A 24,477-nucleotide genomic window follows, 5' to 3' on the forward strand; every position below is an offset into this window, starting at 1 on the left:
GATGCTTGTTGGTGGTGGGGGTGTATAAACTTTACCATTTTGTTTGGGAACCGCCTATAATGTATGTAGCATGGAAGATATCGAGATCTCATAGTTGTTGCATTGTAAGTGAAAGTATACCGCTCAAAATATTATTCCTCTATTTTAAAAACAAGCTCTGGCACCTCTAAAAATCCCTGATTCCCTCTACGAAGGGCATATCTATTTATTTTTATGTTGAGTCATCACCTTCTTATTAAAAAGCACCCGCTGGAGAGCACACTGTCATTTGCATGCATTACTATTAGTTTATATTGGGTATGACTTGACTGGATCTCTTTTACCATGAATTACAATGTTTAGTCAGTCCTTGATCTTTAAAGGTGCTCTGCATTTATGTTTTGCAGTCTCAGAAAGGGTTAGCGAGATACCATCTTGTTATATCATATTATGATTGTTTTGAGAAAGTTTTTTCATCCGAGTTTTATTATTATTTCTCGCTAGTTGATTATGCCATTGATATGAGTAAACAGGAGACCTAAGTGTTATTGTGAATATGGTTAGTTCATAATCTTTGCTGAAAAATTGAATGCTGGCTTTACATATTTACAACAACAAGAGCAAACAGAGTTTGTAAAAGTTTGTCTTTATCACTTTCAGTTTATCAACTGAATTGCTTGAGGAAAAGCAAAGGTTTAAGCTTGGGGGAGTTGATACGTCTCCAACGTATCTACTTTTCCAAACACTTTTACCCTTATTTTGGACTCTAACTTGCATGATTTGAATGAAACTAACCTGGACTGACGCTGTTTTCAGCAGAACTGCCGTGGTGTTATTTATTATGCAGAAAACAAAAGTTCTCAGAATGACCTAAAAATCCACGGAGATAACTTTTGCAAAATATAAAAAATACTGGCAAAAGAATCAAGGCCAAGGGGCCCACACCCTGTCCACGAGGGTGGGGGCGCGCCCTCTCCCCCTGGGCGTGCCCCCTGCCTCGTGGGCCCCCTGGAGCTCCACGGACCTCAACTCCAACTCTATATATATGGTTTCACGGAGAAAAAAATCAGAGAGAAAGTTTCATCGCATTTTACGGTACTAAGCCGCCGCCAAGCCCTAATCTCTCTCGGGAGGGCTGATCTGGAGTCCGTTTGGGGCTCCGGAGAGGGGGATTCATCGTCGTCGTCATCATCAACCATCCTCCATCACCAATTTCATGATGCTCACCGCCGTGCATGAGTAATTCCATCGTAGGCTTGCTAGACGGTGATGGGTTGGATGAGATTTACCATGTAATCAAATTAGTTTTGTTAGGGTTTGGTCCCTAGTATCCACTATGTTCTGAGATTGATGTTGCTATGACTTTGCTATGCTTAATGCTTGTCACTAGGGCACGAGTGCCATGATTTCAGATCTGAACCTATTATGTTTTCATGAATATATGTGAGTTCTTGATCCTATCTTGCAAGTCTATAGTCACCTATTATGTGTTATGATCCGACAACCCCGAAGTGACAATAATCGGGATACTTCTCGGTGATGACCGTAGTTTGAGGAGTTCATGTATTCACTATGTGTTAATGATTTGGTCCGGTACTCTATTAAAAGTAGGCCTTAATATCCCTTTGTTTCCACTAGGACCCCGCTACCACGGGAGGGTAGGACAAAAGATGTCATGCAAGTTCTTTTCCATAAGCACGTATGATTATATTCGGAATACATGCCTACATTACATTGATGAACTGGAGCTAGTTATGTGTCACCCTATGTTATAGCTATTACATGAGGAATCACATTTGACATGATTATCCATCACTGATCCATTGCCTACGAGCTTTTCACATATTGTGCTTTGCTTATTTACTTTATCGTTGCTACTATTACAATTGCTAAAAAACGGCTACCGTTACTTTTAACACTGTTACCATTACTATCATACTACTTTGCTACTAAATACTTTGCTATAGATACTAAGTTATCCAGGTGTGGTTGAATTGACAACTCAACTTCTAATACTTGAGAATCTTACTTCGCTCCCCTTGTGTCGAATCAATAAATTTGGGTTACTCTACCCTCGAAAACTGTTGCGATCCCCTATACTTGTGGGTTATCAAGTAACCCCTGGACAACCCCTAAACTACGGCAAAATAGTTGTTAACATGACTAAAACAAATATGGGAACGTAGTATACTTGACAAACTCCATTTTACCCCACTAGACAAAATCCTTTCGATGCATGGAATAAATCCTATGAAAATCGCAAAATGCTATGTACTGTTCACAGAAAAACTGAAAAACAGCTTTATTTACATAGCTACTTTAGAGTTGTTGTTGATCATGCAAATGAACTCTAATATGGAACAAAGTGTTACTAACATACAGATCGCAGAAAAATGCTCACAATTGATATAAGGCAAAAAATCATAGGAGGTACAGATCCATAGTTGTAGCCTTTTGAAAACAGCTAAGTGATGTTTAAAAAACTGACGAATTCTTAGACTTCGTGAAATTTCAGGGTTTTTTTCAGGTATTGTTAAATCTTTGAAAAATCGTATAAAATAATCCATAGCTCGGATGAAAAAGTTTTATACATGAAAGTTTCTTAGAAGAACGAGACAAATTCGGACACGCGGTCCGTTTGTCCGCCACATGTCCCTAGCATAACAAACGTCAAACCTCTCCCCTCCGGTTCATCTGTCTGACAGATGTCCGGAACCGGGAAAACTTTCGAGGATGTTATCCCCCTTTACCGCTATTGCGTAGCACTGTGTTAGAACACCTCTAGCACTGCTTATTGTCTTGTCATTTATATGTTTGTGTATATTTACTGTTTCTTCCCCCTCTTCTCTCCGGTAGACCCCGAGACCGCTGTTGATGTCCATGTGATCGACTACATCAACGACGACCCTTCTTCCCTTTCAGCGGAGCTTCCAGGCAAGCCCCCCCTTTGATCATCCTGATATCGCCCATTCTATTCTCTCATGCTTGCATTAGATTTTGCTACTGTTATTGTTTGCTCCTATTCTGATGCATAGCCTGCTTTTGTACCTGCTATTGTTACCTACCTTCTTATCCTAAACTGCTTAGTATAGGTTGGCTAGTGATCCATCAGTGACCCCCACCTTGTCCTTGTTGCGCCTGCTTCATCATTGACGCGTCGATTAACGTGATCGATGACCAGAGCCCGACACCTCACATCACATCACGCCCCTTTTTGTTGCTCGACTCTACAGAGTTACCATCGAGTGCCGAGGGTGGACCTCATACATCACTCCTGATGAGATATCTGTAGTGTAGCTATTCAGTCATGGTCAATGAGGGTGGTTCCTCCTTCACCATTCCCGATACGGCTCTGTTGTGCAACCCCTCAAGTGTGAACCTCGTGGGTGGTTCCTCTTATGTTCACCTTGATGATTACATTGAGTGGAATTCGCCGAGGGTGATTCCTTGGGTTTTCCCCTTGATGTTTGGACACACGGTTACATTGGCTTTACTTGAGACCTTGGTGAAAGTCAGGCGGGCCCGGAGAGAACCCGCAAGATGGTTACGTGGCGCGGCCGGGCATTCCAGGCCCTTTTCATAAGTCCATGAGACAGGGCGATGGGGTCACTTTCGATCGTGAGTCTCTGCTCGTCTCCGCAATCTAATAATACACTATGGTTTGGGTATTTATTCCGAGTTGGCCTCTAGCCTTTACACACAACCACCACGCGAGAATAGTTATGGGCCTCGACATCGCGGTATCAGCCGAAGCTTTGTCAGACGTCCAGTTCAGTAGTGCGGCATGGCTAGGCCGACACCATCCTGTAGTGGTGGAGCCTGGTCCGCCCTGCTCGCAACGACCCGGAGTGCAATGGGCGATGGGCCCAGACCCCGGAGTTCTTAGGAGGTAGACCGGCGGGGACCTCTCTACTGAGCCTAGGTAGGGCTACGACGTGTTGATCTTCTGAGGCCGGGCATTGACCCTGAAAAGTGTGTCCGCCCAGAGTAATCAAGCGTGTTGGAAAACGTGGTGCGCCCCTGCAGGGAAGTTTATCTATTAATAGCCGTGTCCACAGTAATGGACGTTCAGACTTGTATCCTGATCTTATACAACTAGAAATGGATACTTGATATGTGATGGATATGTGGCTTCGGGATTGCTTTCTCGCAGGGAGTCGAGGAAGGATCTCTGGGCGTTAATGCTACCACATGCTTGTTAATTATAAACTGCTATTCTTTACTCCTCTACATGCTGCAAGATGCTTGAAGCTGCTTGAAGATGCTAGTCTTCGATAGGCTAGGCCTTCCCCTCTATTCTGGCATTCTGCAGTTCAGTCCACAGATTCAAACCTTTCATTGATACCAATGCATACTTAGTATAGATCTGATACTTGCGAGTACTTTGGATGAGTACTCACGGTTGCTTTGCTACCCCTTTTCCCCCATCTTTCTTCTTTCCGGTTGATGCAACCAGATGGTGGATCCCTGGAGACAGATGCCACCGCCGATGGATGCTACTACATGGAGACCACCGATGACCAGGAGTAGTTAGGCGGTCCCAGGCAGGAGGCCTTGCCTCTTCGATCGTGTTGCTTTTGTGCTAGCCTTCTTAAGGCATCCTTGTTTAATTTATTTCTGTACTCAGATATTGTTGCTTCCGCTGACTCTTGTGTATCGAGCTTGTATTCGAGCCCTCGAGGCCCCTAGCTTGTAATATAAAGCTTGTATTATTTTGATTTGTGTCTAGAGTTGTGTTGTGATATCTTCCCGTGAGTCCCTGATCTTGATCGTACACATTTGCGTGTATGATTAATGTATGATTGAATCAGGGGCGTCACACTTCCAGCCAAAGCTCCGCACTGATGGGACTGTCGCGTGGCTCGCTGCTTGAATGGCTCATGCGGCTGAGGACCGTACTGCTGAGCCTCGCCATTTTCAGGTTGCGCTGAGTATTCCTCATTGGCATGCCGTGATGGAACAGGAGTTTCAGGCATTACTGAAGAATGACATGTGGCAGCTTGTTCCTCCGGTATCTGGGTTAACATCATTGATTCTAAGTGGGTTTTTAAAGTCAAGAGACATGTTGATGGTTCCATTGAACGCTACAAGGCAAGGCTAGTTGCTAAGGGTTTCAAACAGAGGTATGGTCTTGATTATGAAGATACATTCAGTCCAGTTATCAAGCCCACTACCATTCGTCTGCTGTTGTCTCTTGATGTTACTCGAGGCTGGTTTCTTCGTCAGCTTGATGTGCAGAATGCTTTCTTCCATGGAGTCCTGGAGGAGGAGGTTTATATGCGTCAGCCGCCAGGGTATGTGGATCCGGCACGTCCTCACCATCTCTGTCGTCTTGTTAAGGCGCTCTATGGGATCAACAAGACTTCCCATGCATGGCATGCATGCCTTGGCTCTGTTCTCTGGGCGCTTGGGTTTATTCCCTCCACTGCTGACACGTCCCTGTTTCTTCTTCAGCGTCCTGAGGTTACGATGTATCTGCTGGTTTATGTTGATGATATCATCCTCATCGGTTCCTCAGATGATGCAGATCGTCTTGTGGCTGCCTTGAGTGGTGATTTTGCTGTCAAGGATCTAGGTGCTCTACACTTCTTTCTTGGTCTGGAGGTCTCACGGTCTTCTGCTGGGTTAACTCTTACTCAGAAGAAGTACTCTCTGGACTTGTTGCGTCGTGCTGGAATGCTGAAGTGTAAACCTGCCAGCACTTCGATGTTGGCCACTAATCGTTTGTCTGCTCTTGATGGAGACTCTCTTTCATCTGATGATGCTACAGAGTACCGCAGTCTTGTTGGTGGTCTACAGTATCTTACTATCACCAGACCAGACGTCTCTTATGCAGTCAACCGTGTCTGTCAGTTTCTCCATGCACCCAGGACATCTCATTAGTCAGCTGTGAAGCGTATCCTGCGTTATGTCTGCCTCACTGCTTCTCATGGTTTGCTTCTACAGCCTACACCATCTTGTGAGATCTTAGCTTTTTCAGATGCAAACTGGGCTGGTAGTCTTGATGACCGGCGATCCACATGGGGATAAGCAGTGTTTCTTGGTTCTAACTTGATCGCTTGGAATGCTCACAAGCAGGCTACGATGTCTCGCAGTAGTACGGAAGCTGAGTACAAAGCAGTTGCTGATGCGATAGCGGAGATCATTTGGGTTCAGTCTTTGTTGAGAGAGTTGAGAGTCTCTTCAGCTCATCCTCCGGTGCTTTGGTGTGATAACATTGGTGCTACATATCTGTCATCTAATCCGGTGTTTCATGCTCGAACGAAACATATTGAGGTTGACTATCACTTCGTCCAAGAACGTGCTGCATAGAAGCTACTTAGCATCAAGTTCATCTCGTCAAAGGATCAACTTGCTGACATCTTCATGAAGCCTCTTCCACAACCACAGTTTGTAGGCTGCAGGCGCAATCTTAACTTAGTTTGTACTTCAGGCCACAGTTAAGATTGAGGGAGGGTGTTAGACTGTATATGTATACGTAAACTTGTTTATACATAGACTTGTGTATACACCTTGTATTTGTACCCTTTGGTACTTATATATAATGAGATAGCCGCACCCTGTTAGGGTGTCGAGCAGTTGCCCAAACAATATGTTTTACATTCAACGCTGGCATCGGGGTCAGGGGAGGGGCAGCGCCATCGCGCCGTTTGCCTCTTCACAAAGCAGGGTCGCTAGCAATGTGGAGCTCACGGGGCACGACGGCTAGCAGGGCTACAACACAGGAAAAACCAGACGGGGGAAGGGAAATGCGGCGAAGCTCAAAGCGGTCTCGATGGCGCTGTCAGCGAGCTCGGGGACGCGCCGGGGTCGATGGGCGGTGGTGGCGATCTCCGGCAAGCGAAGCTTGAAGACGAGCTTAGTGAGACGTTCGGGGGAGTCCGGCAACGCGGGCGTAACACCTGCGGCCTCTACATAGTGCGGCGAGCACGCGGGTGTGCTCGGATGCAAGCTGCAGTGACCGTGGCCACGACAGCGAGGAACTCGGGCGGCGTCGCGATTCAGTCTCCGGCAACGGCTGCTACAGCATGCCAAAAATGCATGGAAGAGGGGGATTCGAGGTGGGGATCACGGTGAGGTCGACGAGCAGGCTCAGCGGCTCAGGGGAGGTGCTGACGACGGCTTATCAAGGATGGCGGCTATCGGATCAGCGTTAGGCTGGGTCGCACCGTCTGCCGTGAGGATGGCAGCATGGAGAGTTGTCTCCGGGAAGACGCAGTCCACCAATTTCTGAGCCATCCATGTGTACATGGTGATTCAAACTAGAGTATTTCGTAGCGTGTCCCCACGTTCACTGATTGATGCTAGGGTTGTAAAAAGTTCCTAGTCACAGATTGATGCAATGTGTGTGTCCGTCACAATTTCTATCCACTACTCATTCTACAAACTAAACACATATATGATTATCTTCAACCACGAGGAGAATGTTGAGTTGTACATGTATTTCTGTAATGTATAACGCGTGTTTTGTAATAGGTGTGCGTGGAAGTTTGCTATCGATGTGCCGGAGCCATGAGTTGGTCGCGAGATCTTATGGGTTTCATCTCTAGCCTATGCCAACTTGTTTGGGACTAAAGGCTTTAGTGTAGTTGTTGTTGTAGCCTATGCCAATTTTGTTCTTGTTGTTGTTGTTGTTGTTGTTGTTGTTGTTGTTGTTGTTGTTGTTGTTGTAGTAGTAGTAGTAGTAGTAGTAGTAGTAGGGGTTTAGTGTAGCTTAATTATCCGGACGTCACAATACGGCTCTGTTGTGCAACCCCTCAAGTGTGAACCTCGAGGGTGGTTCCTCTTACGTTCACCTTGATGATTACATCGAGTGGAATTCACGGAGGGTGATTCTTCAGGTTTTCCCTTGATGTTTGGACACACAGTTACATTGGCTTTACTTGATACCTTGGTGAAAGTCGGGAGGGCCCGGAGAGCACCAGCAAGATGGTTACGTGGCATGGCCGGGCATTCTAGGCCCTTGTCATAAGTCCACGAGACAGGGCGACGGGGTCACTTTCGATCGTGAGTCTCGGCTCGTCTTCGCAAGCTAACACTACACTATGGTTTGGGTATTTGTTCTGAGTTGGCCTCTGGCCTTTACGCACCAACCACCACCCGATAATATTATGGGCCTCGGTGTCGTGGTATCAGCCAAAGCTTTGTCAGACGTCCAGTTTAGCAGTACGACACGGCTAGACCGGCACTATCCTGTAGTGGTGGAGCCTGGTCTGCCCTGCTCGCAACGACCCGGAGTGCAATGGGTAATGGGCCCAGACCCTGGAGTGCTTAGGAGGTAGCCTGGCGGGGACCTCTCTGCTGAGCCTAGGTAGGGCTACGACGTGTTGATCTTTCGAGGCCGGGCATTGACCCAGAAAAGTGTGTCCAACCAGAGTAATCAAGCGTGTTGGAAAACATGGTGCACCCCTGCAGGGAAGATTATCTATTAATAGCCATGTGCACGGTAATGGACGTTCAGACTTATATCCTGATCTTATACAACTAGAAATGGATACTTGATATGTGATGGATATGTGGCTCCGGGATTGCTTTCTCGCAGGGAGTTGGGGAAGGATCTCTGGGCGTTAATGCTACAACATTCTTGTTAATTATAAACTGCTATTATTTACTCTTCTACATGCTGCAAGATGCTTGGAGCTGCTTGAAGATTCTAGTCTTCGATAGGCTAGGCGTTCCCCTCTATTCTGGCATTCTGCAGTTCACTCCACATATTCAAACCTTTCATTTGATACCAATGCATACTTAGTATAGATCTGATGCTTGTGAGTACTTTGGATGAGTACTCACGGTTGCTTTGCTACCCCTTTTCCCCCTTCTTTCTTCTTTCCGGTTGATGCAACTAGATGGTGGATCCCTGGAGACAGATGCCACCGCCGATGGATGCTACTACATGGAGACCACCGATGACCAGGAGTAGTTAGGAGGTCCCAGGCAGGAGGCCTTGCTTTGCCTCTTCGATCGTGTTGCTTTTGCGCTAGCCTTCTTAAGGCATCCTTGTTTAACTTATGGCTGTACTCAGATATTGTTGCTTCCGCTGACTCTAGTGTATCGAGCTTGTATTCGAGCCCTCGAGGCCCCTGGCTTGTAATATAAAGCTTGTATTATTTTGATTTGTGTATAGAGTTGTGTTGTGATATCTTCCCGTGAGTCCCTGATCCTGATCGTACACATTTGCGTGTATGATTAGTGTACGATTGAATCGGGGGCGTCACAGGAAGACACCTGTCTGGCTGCGTGTGCGAGGACGAAGGGCAGCAGCTGGCTCTGGCTGCACCGCCGGGCTCGACGCGGGTGAGAGTAGAAGCGAGGCCGAGCCATACGAGCTCGATCCAGAGTCTGCTGGAGAGGCAAGCGGCGTCGGGCCCTGCGAGGCCGGCCCATCAGGAGCCGGGGCGGGCGCAGGAGAAGCGGTCACCGGGCCAGGCTAGGAAGCAGCCGGCCCAGGCGAAGCCACCACCGAGGCGGGCGAGGGCGACACCCGCAGAGCAGCTGCGGGCGAGGGCGACGCCCGCGGGGCAGCTGCGGGTGCACCTTCTGCGGGCTGTTGGATGCCGCCTGATATGCATGTCCCATGCATGAGATCGATGTCCGGATCCGGGGCATCCGTCGATGCCTGTTCATCAAGGAGCTCAAGATGAGCACCACGTTCAACACCTGCAGCATGGTTAGGAAGTAACACAGGAGCATGTGCAATATCCACAAATTGATCAGGCATAGGAGTGGTAGAATGAACGTCTGGCATAGGAGTGGTAGAATGAACGTCTAGCATAGGAGTGGTAGAATGAACGTCTGGCATAGGAGTGGTAGAGTTGTTTGGAAGTGCTCGAAAGGGGAACACATTCTCATCAAATACAACGTCACGAGATTTGTAGACGTGATTGATGGGAACATGTAGGCATTTGTACCCTTTGTGAAGGGAACTATACCCAAGGAAAACACACGTTTTAGACCAAAACTCTAACTTATGTTTGTTATACGGACGCAAATGAGGCCAACATGCACACCCAAAGACTTTAAGGAAAATGTAGTCTGGGATTTCATTGAGCAAGAGTTCAAGCGGAGTTTTCATATGCAGAAGTCGTGAGGGAAGCCTATTTATCAAAAAAACAGGCAGTGGAGAAGGCATCACTCCAGAACCTAAAAGGAATGGAGGCATGAGCTAATAAAGTATGCCAGTTTCTACAAGATGACGATGCTTACGTTCAGCGGTCCCATTATGCTGATGTGTATGAGGGCAAGACACACGATGTGTAATCCCAAGTTTGTTAAAAATGAGTTGAGGTTGTGATATTCACCCCCAGTCGGTTTGAACATGAATAATTTTCTAGCTAAGGAGACGCTCAACATGTGCTTGAAACTATATAAAAACATTAAACACATCAGACTTTCGCTTAATAAGATAAAGCCAAGTAAAGCGACTATAAGCATCAATGAAACTAACATAATAATTGTGGCCACTGACAGACGTTTGGGCATGACCCCATACATCGGAAAACACAAGCTCAAGAGGATGTTTCACGACACGACTAGACTCTGTAAACGGAAGTTGATAACTCTTGCCCTGCTGACAGGAATCACAAATAGTTTCAGCTGTTTTATTTGACACAATTGGTAGTTCATGGCTATGCAACACATGACGAACTATAGGAGCAGCAGGATGACCTAGGCGTGCATGCCAATGTGTAGATGACACACGAACACCACTGAACGCCTGGGGAGAAAACTGCTTAGGAGGTGGGGTCGGCGCGTCAAGTGCATACAAGCCATGGCGAAGACGACCGCTAAGTAGAATGGCCCTTGTGTCCCGATCCTCGATAAAGAAACAAAAAGGGTGAAACTCAGCAAGGACATTATTATCATGAGTAAGTTGTGGAACAGACAACAAACTACGCATAGCAGTGGGAACACGAAGAACATTAGAAAGATGCAGTTTTTGGGAATTGTGTGCAAGAAGTGATACCTGGCCAACATGGAAGATGCGCATAAACTATTAGGGAAAACCTTATACACATAATCTTACCAGCAGCGCGGTTTAAAAACAAATGCTACTACTAATTAGTAGTAGCGCGAGTTATAAACCCACGCTACTACTAAGTAGTCTCCACCGTGCTCACCGGGACAAGCAGTAGTAGTAGCGCGGGGTATAAACTCATGCTGCTACTAAGTTGATAGTAGTAGCGCGGTTTATAAACCCCACGCTACTACCATGTGATATGCATCGTGCCTCCCGCGAGAGGCCGTAGTAGCAACTTGGTATAAACCCAGCGCTACAACTATATAGAACCACCAACGCATGTATAGACACGTAGCTCGCGGAGGCACCGTTACCAGCCAAGTTCCCCTCCACCTCGCCTGACCACTCCGCCCGCTCTTCCTCTCCCTTTTCCCAAATCCCCGGCGCCGCCGCCCGCCGTCCCACCAAGCACCACCCGTCCGCCACCGCCACCGCCTCCCTCTCCCTCTCCACCCGCGCGTGCCACCTCCCCCAGCGCCGCGTCCCCCTCGCCGTCTCCTCCGGCGGACGGGGTCGGCCGCGCGGCACCGAGGCGGGGCGATGTGTACCTGGGGCGGCAGCTTGTGGCCGCGGCTGCGATGGGCGCCCGCACGCGTGCGCCGGAGGAGGACGCCGAGAGGCGCCGCCGCCGCAAGGAGAAGCGGAGGGCCCTGGCCAAGAAGACGCCCTCCAGCGTCGCCTGCTGCTACGGCTGCGGCGCCCCGCTGCATACCAGTGAGGAAGGGTCCCCCGGCCATGTCGAGCCCGCCACCTATGACCCGATAAGCAGGCGCATCCACGGGCTCAGCTCGCTGCCATTTTCAGTGTGTTCATCGGCTTATCAGAGCATGGACTAACATTTGATGGCTGAGTGTCCGCACTAGGAAATGAAATTCTAAAGTGAGGATTTGTTGTTGTTGCTGTTGCAGCCTGCAGATCTGTTGTGTTTGCTGCTGGGTCCGAAGTGCCCTGTGGTGTTAAATTCGGAACAGAAGTGCATGATCCAATTCATTTTGAATACCTGTTTATTACATCTGCAGAAACTAGTCATAAGGATATTATTATAGGACTTGTTATATAGTCTTAATGTGGTGCTTGTACTAAGCCATTGCTATGTGTCCTCCATGTCACAGTTTGCTGGTGGGGCAGAAGCACAACAGGAAGAACAGAGGTGAGCCAAGATTCAATGAACTTTTCTCTCTAAAGTGGATTTAGTCTGATCCCATTATTTCTTTTGATTGTGCATTCGGATATTTAACAAGTGAATTGACTTGCTGAAGTTGAGTATCCACATTTGTTTGTAGAATTGCTGCTTCATTGTTCTCACTGTTTTTTAAGGGACAGAGGTAGTTTGTGGATGATTGATTAGCACCAACTAAGTTTCCTTAGATGTTTGCACCTTAGAAAGTGGTATCTGCTTAATATGAAGATCATTTGTCAGTTCTGTATCTGTAATATTATAAGTAAGAATGGATATTGGCTATCAAGAGTCTCAACTTTTATCTCATTTACTGAATGCAGACGCAGCATCTTCACTTCTTTCCTTGCACATTCCTGTTAAGGAAGCAAAGGTAACCCTGCTATCCTGGTATATACAGATAGAAAAATATAATACACTATTTGACTACCAATGAAACACATAGAATTAGTTGTTGAACATGAACGATGTGGGAAGTTCTCCTTAAGGGATCAGGATGTTTTCCTACTTATTCTGCTTGAAGGGATGGCGTTGATAGTGTTGCTACCAGTGCTGCTGTTTTATTTTGTTGAGACTACCAATGTTGCTGCAGTCAATTAATTACAACTCACACTTGTTGAGGGGGGACTACAACTTAATTCAGTGTCGATGTTCATTGCGAGTTTAGTAGTACCATATGAGGAGGTGAAATAATGTTCTTATAGTTCACAGCAAGTGGTCTGATGGGCCGTTGTTTGTCCTTGTTGGTCTGCTTTCGTTTTGGAAAATCATCCTATAAGATTTGTGATGTCCTATCGACGTAAAATAAAATAAAGAAAGACATGAGAAAAAAAATAGATTCAGTATTCGTTATGCATAATGTTATACTATGTATGTGTTACTTCTTTGAAATCTAACAACCTCCTTATCCACAAAACGGTTGATAAGTCCACAATCCTTTGCGAGCAGACAGCTGTGATAAACTGACACGAGAAAAACAAAAAACTATGGTGAGTCGGTGAGCAAGAGCTGAGAGGAACCAGCAGACGAATTGATCAAGTGAATGCCACGCAGGCCCAGAGGCTCGATGTCATGTGCTGCTTGGCCCTTCACCGTGGCACTCACCACTAACTACCTATCTTGTCTTGTCACGTACCTGAAAAATGCTAAACTAAAAGGCATTGTTGTTGCCCGAAACAGAGTAGCCCCTCCTCTGTTTTTGCAACCATACCATCGGGTCTTCACTTATCCCATCTGGGCCATCCACTAACTGAAGTTAACTCAGCCGCGATGTGCTTCCGTTCTTCAGAGTACCACCTTTCTTCAGTGAAGCTTTGGCTATGGTCTCTCTTGACAGCAAGTAACCCAGGTTCATGCATTCTGTGCATGTATTTGCATTACGGCCATCATTCTGTAATTCCAGTTTGATGGCATCAACTCCGGCAGCAGCGGCGTAGCCATCAGTCTTCACTTATCCCATCCAGGCCATCTGCTAACGGAACTTAAGTGGCCGCGCTATGCTTCAGTTCTTTAGTGTACCATTCTTCAGTGAAGCTTTGGCAACAAGTAACCCAGGTTCAATAAACAAAGGTTCAAAATCAACGTTTATGAACACACACTATCTTGTCTTGTGATGAACCAAAATCAATGTTTATTGTAATGTAAAAGGCTAGTACTGTTGAATTGATGCATGCGTGGTTCAACTGTGGTCGTCGTTGCTTTTGGCGGGTTGAGGCCTGGGAGCTACTCTAGATGTTGTCGAGTTGCGAGCATATTTTGGGTAAGCAGCAGCAGAATAGCAGATTCAGCAGAATAGCATATTTTCTTGAGTTACTCGATGAAATTCACAGGAGAGAGAGAGAGAGACAGACCGCGATGGACCACAACAATGACACTGTTCACAGGTGCGTAACAACTTGCTTGCCCTAACTCTCTTCCTACTTTTCCGCATGTAGATTAATGTAGTTTGTGGATGCATAGTTTCCGCATGTAGATTAACTCTCTTCCTATTTTTCCACAATATATCATCTTCATATTGTCTACCAAATGGTAGGAAAATATGTATCCATAGGGAAATTTTACTGCTTGGTGGTTGTTATGAAGCCGTAGAAGTTTTTTTTAAGGAAACCCGCACGGGAGAAATGGTAGTCACTAGAAGGGAACGCGCGCCTTTGTCGCGCCGTTCTTCTTTCCAGGGTTGTGAGCTTTTTAGCTGTCCAGCATCACCCTATGGCAGATAATCATTTCTATTATGTGTTAATGCTTTCCTTTTAAACTACTTCAAAAAAACAAAGAAATTGGATTCTTTTAGCCGTATTATCCTTTGAACATCTATATGAAATGATCTAAGTTTAAGTATATTTAGTTTTGAAGAAAACTAAATGTAATTAATGTGAAAATTAGATATGTCCTATTACCTGGCAATATATAGTTCATCTTGGCTTGGTTGGCAATATATATTATCTAGACATTAATTTCATTTGTTTGTAGCTATTACATAGGCGATCTCTTGTTAATAGAAATCACTCACTTTTTGTTTTCGTATATTTATTCCCGTAGCTACTGTACATCACAACATGCAAGGAAATATATGTCTGCTGAAATTTAATTTAATTTGTTCTTTGCTCTTTACAGAAATCTTGGATTCATAAATGGGAGAAGCACATAAGGGAGAAGAAGATAATTGCAAGGATGGAGAGGGAGCAAATTATTTGGAGGGATAGAATGCCACTGTTTGGTGTTTTTATGCATTTTTGTTTGCTTTCAACTGTGTTTGCACTAGCTGGGAATAAGTGACTAAGCAATAAGTGTAGATGTATGGATATGCTCTAATGCTCCTGGTTTACTATAAATCTTCGATTTGGAATGATGTGTAATGCTGCTGGTTTATTACAAATCTGGGCTTCCTTTAGTTGTTAGAATTGTATGCATAAAATGGAATTGATGGATTTTATTTTATTTTAGTTCCTAATTAGTTAGTAGTAGCGTGGGGTGAAATGGAACGCTACTAGTATTCAAGATACTAGTAAATACTAGTAGCGTGTGGTTCTATAGACGCGTTACTACTATTTCATTAGTAGTAGCATGGGTGACATCCGCGCTACTAGTAAAATGTTAGTAGACTATTAGCTGTAGCGCGATACTAGTAGCGTGGGTACCCGCGCTGCTAGTACTCATTTTACCCGCGCTGCTAGTAGCTTTTTTCCTAGTAGTGGTACCTGCTCCATTGGCGGTGTGCACCTGATCATGACCGCGATATGGCTCCTGAGTGGAGAGCTTGCCCATCTCGTTGGTGAGGTGGTTCGTAGCTCCCTGTCCATGTACCATGTAGGATCAATAGAGTAGGATGGAGTGCGTCCGTGCTCATGACTCGTCACCGCAGCAGCCGCCTGCTTTTCATTCCCTTTGCCGTTGTTGCCTAGGCCAAGGAAATATTGCTTGTAGCGACGATGACAGCGGGAGGCTATGTGACGCTCAATGCCACACAGTTGGCAGGCCTGCTGAGCGTCGTAGCAAGGGCAGCAAGCCACTGGCTGAGACCCGCTAGTGATGGATAGCGCAGTGCTCCGCGAAGTCTGCGGAGATGAAGCCGCCGGCTTGGCAGCTAGCGACGACTTCTGTGGTTTGCTGCGGGTCGTGGCATTAGTGGATGCGAAACTCGGGGAGGCACGACGCGCTTTGATGCGTTGTTCGCGACCAAGAAGGCGCGCATAAAGTTCCCGTGGCGGAAGAGGTGCCTCGCGACCATGGACATTCTCAATGAGATTATCATAGTCATCATCGAGGCCATTGAGCACATGGGTGGTGAAGTCCTCATCTCCAAGCGGCTGACCAATCGAGGCCAAACTATCAGCGAGATCGGACATCTTGTTGAAGTACTCTGTGATGGTTAGGCCGTCGAGCTTCGTCTCCCCCAACTTAGTGCGTATAGAGTGAGCACGCGCTTGAGATTGAGAGGCAAAACTGTCGTGAAGCACGGACCAAGCCTCCCGGGACGTCGCGACGAAGATGACGAGCGACGACACACTCGGAGTGAGCGACGACTGGATGGCAGAGAGGATCTCCTGGTCTTGAGCCACCCACACGTGATGAGCCGGATGATACGGCGGTGGACACGGGATGGAGCCATCAACATATCCCTCCAAGCAGCGACTCCGGAGAAGAGGTAGCACCTGAGCCCGCCACGACAAGTAGTTGTCCGGCGTAAGCTTCATCGGAAGGAGGTGCGAGAAATAAAACAGCGACGGCGCCGTAGCATAACCCGCAGGAGCCTATGTCGGTGGCGCGTGAAACCCCATCAGCGGGTCTGCCTCGGCGTGAGGAGCGAGCGCCATAGACGTCTCGTAACCAGGAGCGGCTGGGCCATCGACCGAGGACGCAGCGGATGTAGCGCCGTAGACCGCTGCTGGGTAGGGGTACGGGTGCGGCTGGGCCGTGTAGGGTGACGCGGGTGGCGGCCCGTAGAGGGGCGCCGGCCAGGCAGGGGGCGGCAGTGGTACGACACCGTAGGTTGATGTAGGGGCGTCGTACCACGCGGCGCCGTAGGGTTACACGGGCGCAGGGCCGCGGAAGGACGGCGGCGTAGACGCGACGGTCGAGAGGGCAGAGCCGTCGGATGAGATCGGCGGGGGCAGATCGCCCTGCTCGCCCGTCCCTGCCAGAGAGCTCGCGGGGTTTCCGCCATGCGGCTGGGACTGCCACCAGGCTGGAGCGAGCGGGCGGGAGGCGAGGAAGGGCGACGACGAGGCGAGGACAGAGACCGGCGCGGCAGCGGCAATGTTGGGAGGAGTCGACGCGGCAGCGGCGGTAGGGGCAGCGGAAGACATTGAAAAACCCTAGTCTAATACCATGTAAAACGTATTGTTTGGGCAACTGCTCGACACCTTAAAGGGGTGCGGCTATCTCATTATATATAAATACCAAAGGATATAAATACAAGGTGTATATACAAATCTATGTATAAACAAGTCTACGTATACATATACAGTCTAACATTGACTTTCCCGAGACCGGCCACGGTGTGTCCGCCTCTGCTTCCTCGTGGCCGGTGGTCAACATGCCACGCCAAGCTAACCTGCCGTACCTGGTTGCAGCCGACCTAGTTCCGGTCGCCGCTCCTAGATCCTCCGCCGACGCCGCACTCAAAGAGAGGAAAACTGAGGGCAGGTGACGAGCGAGAAGAAAACGATTCAGTGAGGCTATCACACCGAACGAACGGGATGCCCATATCCATGAGTTTTTGGCGGACGAGGGGAGCCTGAGTTTCATGGAATATTCTCAGAATCTGGTTGCTGATATCCCTCCTCGACAGTCCTCGTCCATAAACAAAGCACTTGGCGTCCCCTTAAAAACGGCTATCCGGTCTCAAGTCAATCATTAATTGTTCCAGTTAAATCGTGTGGCTACTTGCAGCTGGCGGGCCACTAGATATAATTTATTTGCACCAACAATTATTGATGTCTCCCTGCAAAAAGAAACAGTTCTTTATGTCAGAAGAACCATTTCACACGTGAAGCAACAACTACTATTCAGTTTCTTTTTTAGAAGAACTACTATTCAGTATTGTCGATTCCTTTCGGATGGGGCGGCCAGAGATAACAAATGCAGCATTCTAAAAGCTTTTCTCGTTCAGATGGATCCCCTTTTTTTTTCCGCATGGATTCTCTTTTTTCCGAAAAAAATCAGGTCTATTATAAAGATTCACCAGATTCCTGCAAAAAAATAAATTCACCGGAAGTCTTAAATTACCTCAAACATGATAAAAATTACATCGAGGTCCATGTAACACCGAACGACCATTAACGCCGCAAGAACGAGCCGCCGACGTGTCGTTGTCGCCGCTCCCACACTGGAGCCTGCCTAACCTTGTCGATAACAGCCGGAAAGTCTTCGTGCACGTGCCCCTAAGGGCCAGCACCCTGGAGCCGCAGTCATCGCCGTTGAATCCATCAATCGGTCTAAAGAAGCTGACACCAAATATCGCCGTTGTGTATGCATATGACGAGAAACCCTAACCTCATCGCCTCATGGAGCTGGCAAGAGTCTATGCGGGAGCTCCGTCTATTCCATCCCACTGACGAACTTGAGAAAGATCGAAGCCCGAAAGACTAACTCGAAAAAGGAGCACCGCCATCCGTTCAAACGCCACCCCTATGAGAACAAAAACCCTACCTACCTACTAACGGGAGTCGAGACACCGGGATACTCCTCCACGCCACTACTAAATACTCTTATGACTGGTCGCTATGTGTGCGAATGTAATCTTCGTTTATACTAGTAGACAACATTGGCCCGTCTCACCCTCAAAAAAAAAACCCTCAAAAAAAACATTGGCCCGTCTCTCAAAAACATTTGGGCATTCGCCATCACATTATATGGACCTAACTTTGGTATCATCTCAAGATGGTTATTATATATAGTACTAGTATAATGGCACATCTTGCTGACAACGCGCAGCATTTACTCCCGCCGTTCCGAATTACTTGTCGCACGTATGGATGTATCTAGATGTATTTTAGTTCTAGATATATCCATTTCAGCGACGAGTAATTTGGAACGAAGGGAGTACAACATTAGAGGCAACAAGGTCGCTTAATTAAGCAATCATATATAATCGGCAGTTAGCCTAGCTACCGCAGAACTAGGACATATCTTTCATTTATTGCGATCTAATCTCCCCCGATCCCCTCCCTTCTCCCTCCCTCCCTCCTGGTCTGATCTAGGACTTCGGTCGTTGCCGCCGAAGCGCCGCATGGCAAAGTCCAGGCGGTGGGGCCTTTCTTCGCCGTGGTTCCGGGATGCGGTCGCGGTGGAGATCCACACGAATGTCTTACTTCAATGTGTGTGTTGCCCGGCATTGGTGGTGCAGCGATGAGGATCCTTCCGCCGTTGGCGGCTCACCCGGGGTGGCCATTTCAGGCGATGAAACCATTGTGGCTCCAGCAGTGGGCGGTTTCCTGGCGGCAGGGACGTCCCCCCATGGGGCGTGCTTTATGATGATGGATGAGGATCTGGTGGACCAGTCGGTAATGGGCGCAAGTTTTCCAGCGAAAGCTTGGTTCGGTCTCAGTCGGAACCATCGACGACCGCTCCCGTGGGCATGGTTACCTTGTTGGTGGCGTCATGGGACGATTCGTGTTCCTTGTGTGCCCGGGAAAAACCCCAGATTCGGATTCCGGATCGGATGATGGAGAGGTTCCTGCATCGTCATCCCCATGGGGGCATCGTCTTTGGGGATGTACATCGGCTGGAGGGACAAGTGTTTTGTTTCGGTGGCTGGGAGCAAGTCTCTGCATGCTTGTTGTGAAGTGACCAAGGTGGAGCGGCATGTCATCTACAGTATCGGTGATGGCGAGTCTTGGCGGTAAGCTGTAGCGGGTCACGACGCTTGATTCCGTTTGATGAGCGTGCGTAGGAGGATGGCGCTATCTGGCATCGTGGTGGCATCGATGGGAGAAGGACCTGGCAAGATCAATACATTGATTACTCCTGATGATGGGACGGCGGAAGATGGCGACGACTGATTCTACAACACGCGCATGCGGGTACATGTTGAGAATTTCTGAGACCGGTTGGTGCTCCCGACTAGCTGGCGGGCAGCTTGATAAGGCCACAGGATTTCATGGTGCGTGTTGACGCGAGGTCAGGACATATCATTAATCTTGTAAGTAGGACGATAGTTGTCACCAGAAAGATGGCTTTAACTTGATTCATATATTTATTTGTAAATTGTTATTGAATAATGGAATAAAGATAGTTATGTGCATCGGTCGATATGCAGAGGGCGGGTTACCGCAAAACTATTACGTATTGCTATTAGGTGAAGCCCAGCTCATTCTGTGAACCCACTTGGTGCCGTTGCCATAAGCGTGGACTTTGTCAAGTCCTACGTGGCACCTGCCCTCTCATGACTTACTCCCTCCATACTTTAAAAACTGTACTTTCAATTTTATTGATGGGTCAAACTATCTCAAAATTTAACCGAGTTTGTGAAAAAATATATCAATATTTGTGAAACCAAATAAGTATATGATAAAAATATATTTTCTGACGAATCTAATGCTAATAATTTAATGATATACATGTTGATGTATTATTGTATATATAAATACAGTTAAATATAAAAAAATTAGGCTTTTCAACAAAGTTGGAAGTACACTATTTCAAAAAGGGAGGGAGTACCTCCCAAGCGAAGCACGCCGACAGCGGACAGACCTTGCCATGATGATTGCCGAGCCTCCACATTTTTCCAAGCCCCATGACCTTCAGGCTGCAGCTGGACATGGCTTCTCCAACCTTGCATTGGCCCCCTCGCTTTCCACCGGCCAGAGCTCCAAGCAAGGTGCCGTCGCTCGTCCAGCGAGGGCGATGTTTGCTAGCGGCCACACTATGCTCTACAAGGTGCGCCCTTCTCTCTTTCGTTGTTGCATATATTGGGTAAAATCGCGTGAAAGGAAATGCATCATGCAAGCAGACAATGTCGATCGAAATTTATAGTTTTAAAACTAATTCCCTTATAATCAAATCGTATGACAACTTGCAGCCGGCTACGGATTGGATTTGTATCAACATTTTCTAATGTAAGAACCTTATCACACGACAAGCAACTTGTTAATGCTTCCAATAAGACAAGGCAGAGACGACAAGTGGAAGTTTCTAAATGCTTTTCTCTTTCAGATGAATAGCTAGCGACTATAGTACTTGAAACTGGATTATTGTATATATGGACAAAGTCCCGAAGTTTTCGCAAATACTATTCTGCTCCCGAGCTCAAATGCACCCGCATAAACAGTAAAATCATAAAAAATAGTAAATAAATTCAAACAAATCTGAATTTTTTTGTGGTAAACGTTGACAAATATTTTGTACGCTTGCAAAATTTCAGCACGAAATGACATTCGTGCAAGGCGTGGTGAAAAAAAAAACAAAATCGGCACTCCAAAATGTGTTCAAAACTAGCATTGTTGGAACATCAGTATTGTTTTTCTTTGCCACGACTTGCACGAATGTATTTCGTACTGAAATTTTGCAAGCATGCAAAACATTTGTCAAAGTTTATCGTTAAAAAAATCAGAATTTTTTGAACTTATTTACTATTTTTTTCGATTTTACTGTTTATGAGGGAGCATTTGAGCTCGGGAGCATATACTTCATGTCCCGAAGTCTTCCCGTACTCGAAAGATTCATATTTTGTGCCGGCCGGCAGTCGCTGTCGTATCACATCACATGGGCTTAATCCTGGGACCATTTTCAAGATGGTTTTGATATAATATAGTGGTGCATCTCATTAAGGCAACAAGGAACCAAGCTATCCGCATATATTAACTGCAATTATCGAGCTAGTTAGCTTTGTTTAACCAATAACTAGCTGTTAGTCATCAGAGTACAGCTCACCGTGGGAATCGTCGTGTAAACTTTGTTTTATTGGAAATATTAATAAACATAGAAAGAAGCAAGACTTCATTGCATATATAGAGGAGTTTCAGCCATGTCTTCCTTGCTAACCTGAGTGCTGGATTCATTGCCAACAGGTATGTGCAAGCTCGTGTTGACTCACATTAAAGTCATTTTTGCTCTGTTCTCTGTTCCTGTTCAAAGATATCTTGAGATCTACTACATGTCCAGCTACTTCTGTATTGTTCTTGTGAACTCACCACTGACAGATCTGTTACATGCCCAGCTAGTTTTGTGTATTGTTCTTGTGAACTCACCACTAACAGATCTGCTACATGTCCAGATCTGCTCGTAATGATCTGCCTTAAATTTCTACCACATCAACGCATATTTGTCTATTCTGAATTGATTTTACACTTATTCCAACTATATATGCTCATCTCTAACTTTGGTCAACTACGTCTGTGTTAGAGCAATATTTTGCCTCTGTTGCTTGATACACGGTTTGATCGCATCACTGGAACTCAATCTGCATAGCAGTTTCCAGTTTGTTCTAGGTCTGTAGATCAACCACCTGTGTACACGGCTTCGTCTCAGGTAGGTATTTAGCTCCTTGTCTCCATCGTTGATGATCCAGCCAGTTGCGTCTCTGTAATTAATCCTGATTGCACCTCTACTTTCTGTAGATAACAGAAGAATGGAACAAAATGCCCTGGAGCAAATACTTGAGGGGAGCATGAAGCCAACGAACCTATCATTAGAAACTTTAAGGAAAATCACAGACAATTTTTCAGTACATCGAATAATTGGTGAAGGTGGATTTGGAACTGTCTATAAGGTGACGGAACTCTACTTTTAGTAAAAATCTGTATATTTTCTTATAGCACTTCAAAATATCAACTTTGGTACCAAAGCTGAGTTATTCGGGTCATGTGCGTTGTTTACCCAATTATTTCCTTCGTCTATGCTATATTTATCTAACAACACACTGCACTGCTATTTTGAGGTAATTAAAAGCTCACGACAAATATTAAACAGGGTGTTATCGGAAACAAGAATGTTGCTGTGAAGAAGATTATGAGTAGCAAGACAATTAATCAGAAACTCTTCCGCCGTGAGGTTGACACCCAGATGGATGTTATCCATGAAAATGTAGTCCGTTTTCTTGGCTTATGTTCTCATACAGTGGAGACACCAGTGCCTAATCCAGAATCCCGAGGATATATTTTGGCTGAGATAAGAGAAAGATTGCTCTGTTTTGAGTATGTCAATAATGGAAGCCTTGATAAATATATTACAGGTACGATCGATAGTGATCCATGCAGCTCTGCCATTTACTTCTTTGTCATATCTGATTTTATATATCTGATTCATGCATCCTTTCTTTTTTTTGCTGTAGATGAATTGAGAGGACTTGAATGGGATATACGTTATCAGATTATAAAAGGGATATGCACGGGTTTGCATTATCTGCATGTGGAAAAACGTATTCTTCATATGGATTTAAAGCCTGCCAATATACTGCTAGATAATCAAATGGTGCCAAAGATAACAGATTTTGGTCTATCAAGGCCCGTGGAAAATCCACAAACCATGACCACAAACCATTTTTCATCACCGTAATCTTCAAATTAGTACAATCAGTCTACATGCACCCTCTTATATGTTTTTTGTGTTGTAATGTTTGAAATTGTTGTATTTCATGCAGAGGGTATACCGCTCCAGAAAACCTGTTTAGTGATGGTACCATGTCTGTCCAGTCAGACATGTATAGTTTGGGTGCTATAATAATCGAACTAGTGACAGGACGCAAGGGCATCCCTGATAATAAGAATAATGTAAGGGAGATTTATCTCACAATGCTTTACTTCTAATTTTTGAATTGTGTGAACGCTTAACCTCTGATTTCCCCCTAATTGCTCCTTGTTAATTAAATACTATTGTATGTTGTGTACCACATATAGACAATAGTTACAATCTTATGTTCAACAAAAAGATGCATTCCAACTCTCTCCTTGAGCCACACACTCGAAAGTTTGTGTCCTCTTGGTCGAGATCTAGCAACTTATGGTTGTCGATGTGTGATTTTTCTTTTACATTTGTCTGGCATGATCGGTCCATCTATGGAAACTTCAACGACACCACAATGATCATAGCCATCAATCCTTGAGGTTCCATAGAGTTTCGTGTGCTTGAGCACTAATCAATTAAATAGGTTGTCTTTGAACTAAATACATTACAAGAAGGGGCCCAAAACATTGGTATTTGAATTGACCTATTTATGACATAGATGCAAAGATATTTATGCCCAGCAACAAAACTACTAGTCATTTAGTTTGTGCAAACACTAATTATTGTTATCCCGTCACCCTATATGTGGGCCTCCTAGGCTGCCTTTGTTTCTACTTAAAAGAAAATTACAAAATGTAATAACTTTTAAACTGGGTATCTATGTTATGAACCGTCTTTAACATTGTATTTCTTGTGACCATATCTTCTCAAAATTAGATACAAATTCAATATGTTTCAGTGAATTTGTTATGTCAATTATTGTGGATTGACTTTGTCGTCGTGACTCTGCGCGAGTCATAGTGGGTGTTATGGTAAATGGTGTTTTTGATGTGCGCACGCTTCGACCTATACCCTTTCTCATGATCTACATAATAACAGACACGCCCGAAGGCATCATGATTCAGTGCAGCTGGTAGCAGCACTATGTAGAGCATTGCCTTGACATAATGATTCTTTTTCCGGAAAAAAAAAGAAAACATAATGATTATTCATATTTGCAAACTTTAATAATGATTTATTCTAAGATGATTTTTTTAGTAAGAACCATGAAAAAACACTAAACAAATTAGGTACAAAATATCAAAAAAGGTGAATTTGAAGCGTAGTGGGGGTGACCTAGTGAGTCATGCTGCTCTACAGC

General features: G+C 45.8%; 2 protein-coding genes across 2 annotated transcripts in view; both read left to right on the top strand.

Moving 5' to 3' along the window:
• Window positions 1–24,477, top strand: part of LOC119361346 — a 72,230-nt gene that overhangs the window by 13,086 nt on the left and 34,667 nt on the right. The window contains exon 2 of the mRNA XM_037626600.1: window positions 9,790–9,801. Within this exon, the coding sequence (XP_037482497.1) occupies window positions 9,790–9,801 (12 nt within the window). The remainder of the gene's footprint in view (window positions 1–9,789; window positions 9,802–24,477) is intronic.
• LOC119366114 (cysteine-rich receptor-like protein kinase 28) lies at window positions 21,633–23,360 on the top strand. The gene is made up of 5 exons (XM_037631799.1): window positions 21,633–21,682; window positions 22,017–22,142; window positions 22,232–22,383; window positions 22,584–22,845; window positions 22,945–23,360. Exons 3-5 carry the CDS (start codon window positions 22,243–22,245, stop codon window positions 23,166–23,168), a joined length of 627 nt encoding a protein of 208 aa, XP_037487696.1. The 5' UTR covers window positions 21,633–21,682; window positions 22,017–22,142; window positions 22,232–22,242; the 3' UTR covers window positions 23,169–23,360.

Source organism: Triticum dicoccoides, chromosome 2B (assembly GCF_002162155.2).
Source record: "Triticum dicoccoides isolate Atlit2015 ecotype Zavitan chromosome 2B, WEW_v2.0, whole genome shotgun sequence".
Classification (NCBI taxonomy): Eukaryota; Viridiplantae; Streptophyta; class Magnoliopsida; order Poales; family Poaceae; genus Triticum; species Triticum dicoccoides.

Coding starts and splice junctions, on each gene's coding strand:
- LOC119366114 (XM_037631799.1), top strand. CDS start 22,243: ATGGAACAAAATGCCCTGGAGCAAATACTTGAGGGGAGCATGAAGCCA. Junction 22,384..22,583: donor GATTTGGAACTGTCTATAAG/GTGACGGAACTC, acceptor AATATTAAACAG/GGTGTTATCGGAAACAAGAA. Junction 22,846..22,944: donor CCTTGATAAATATATTACAG/GTACGATCGATA, acceptor TTTTTGCTGTAG/ATGAATTGAGAGGACTTGAA.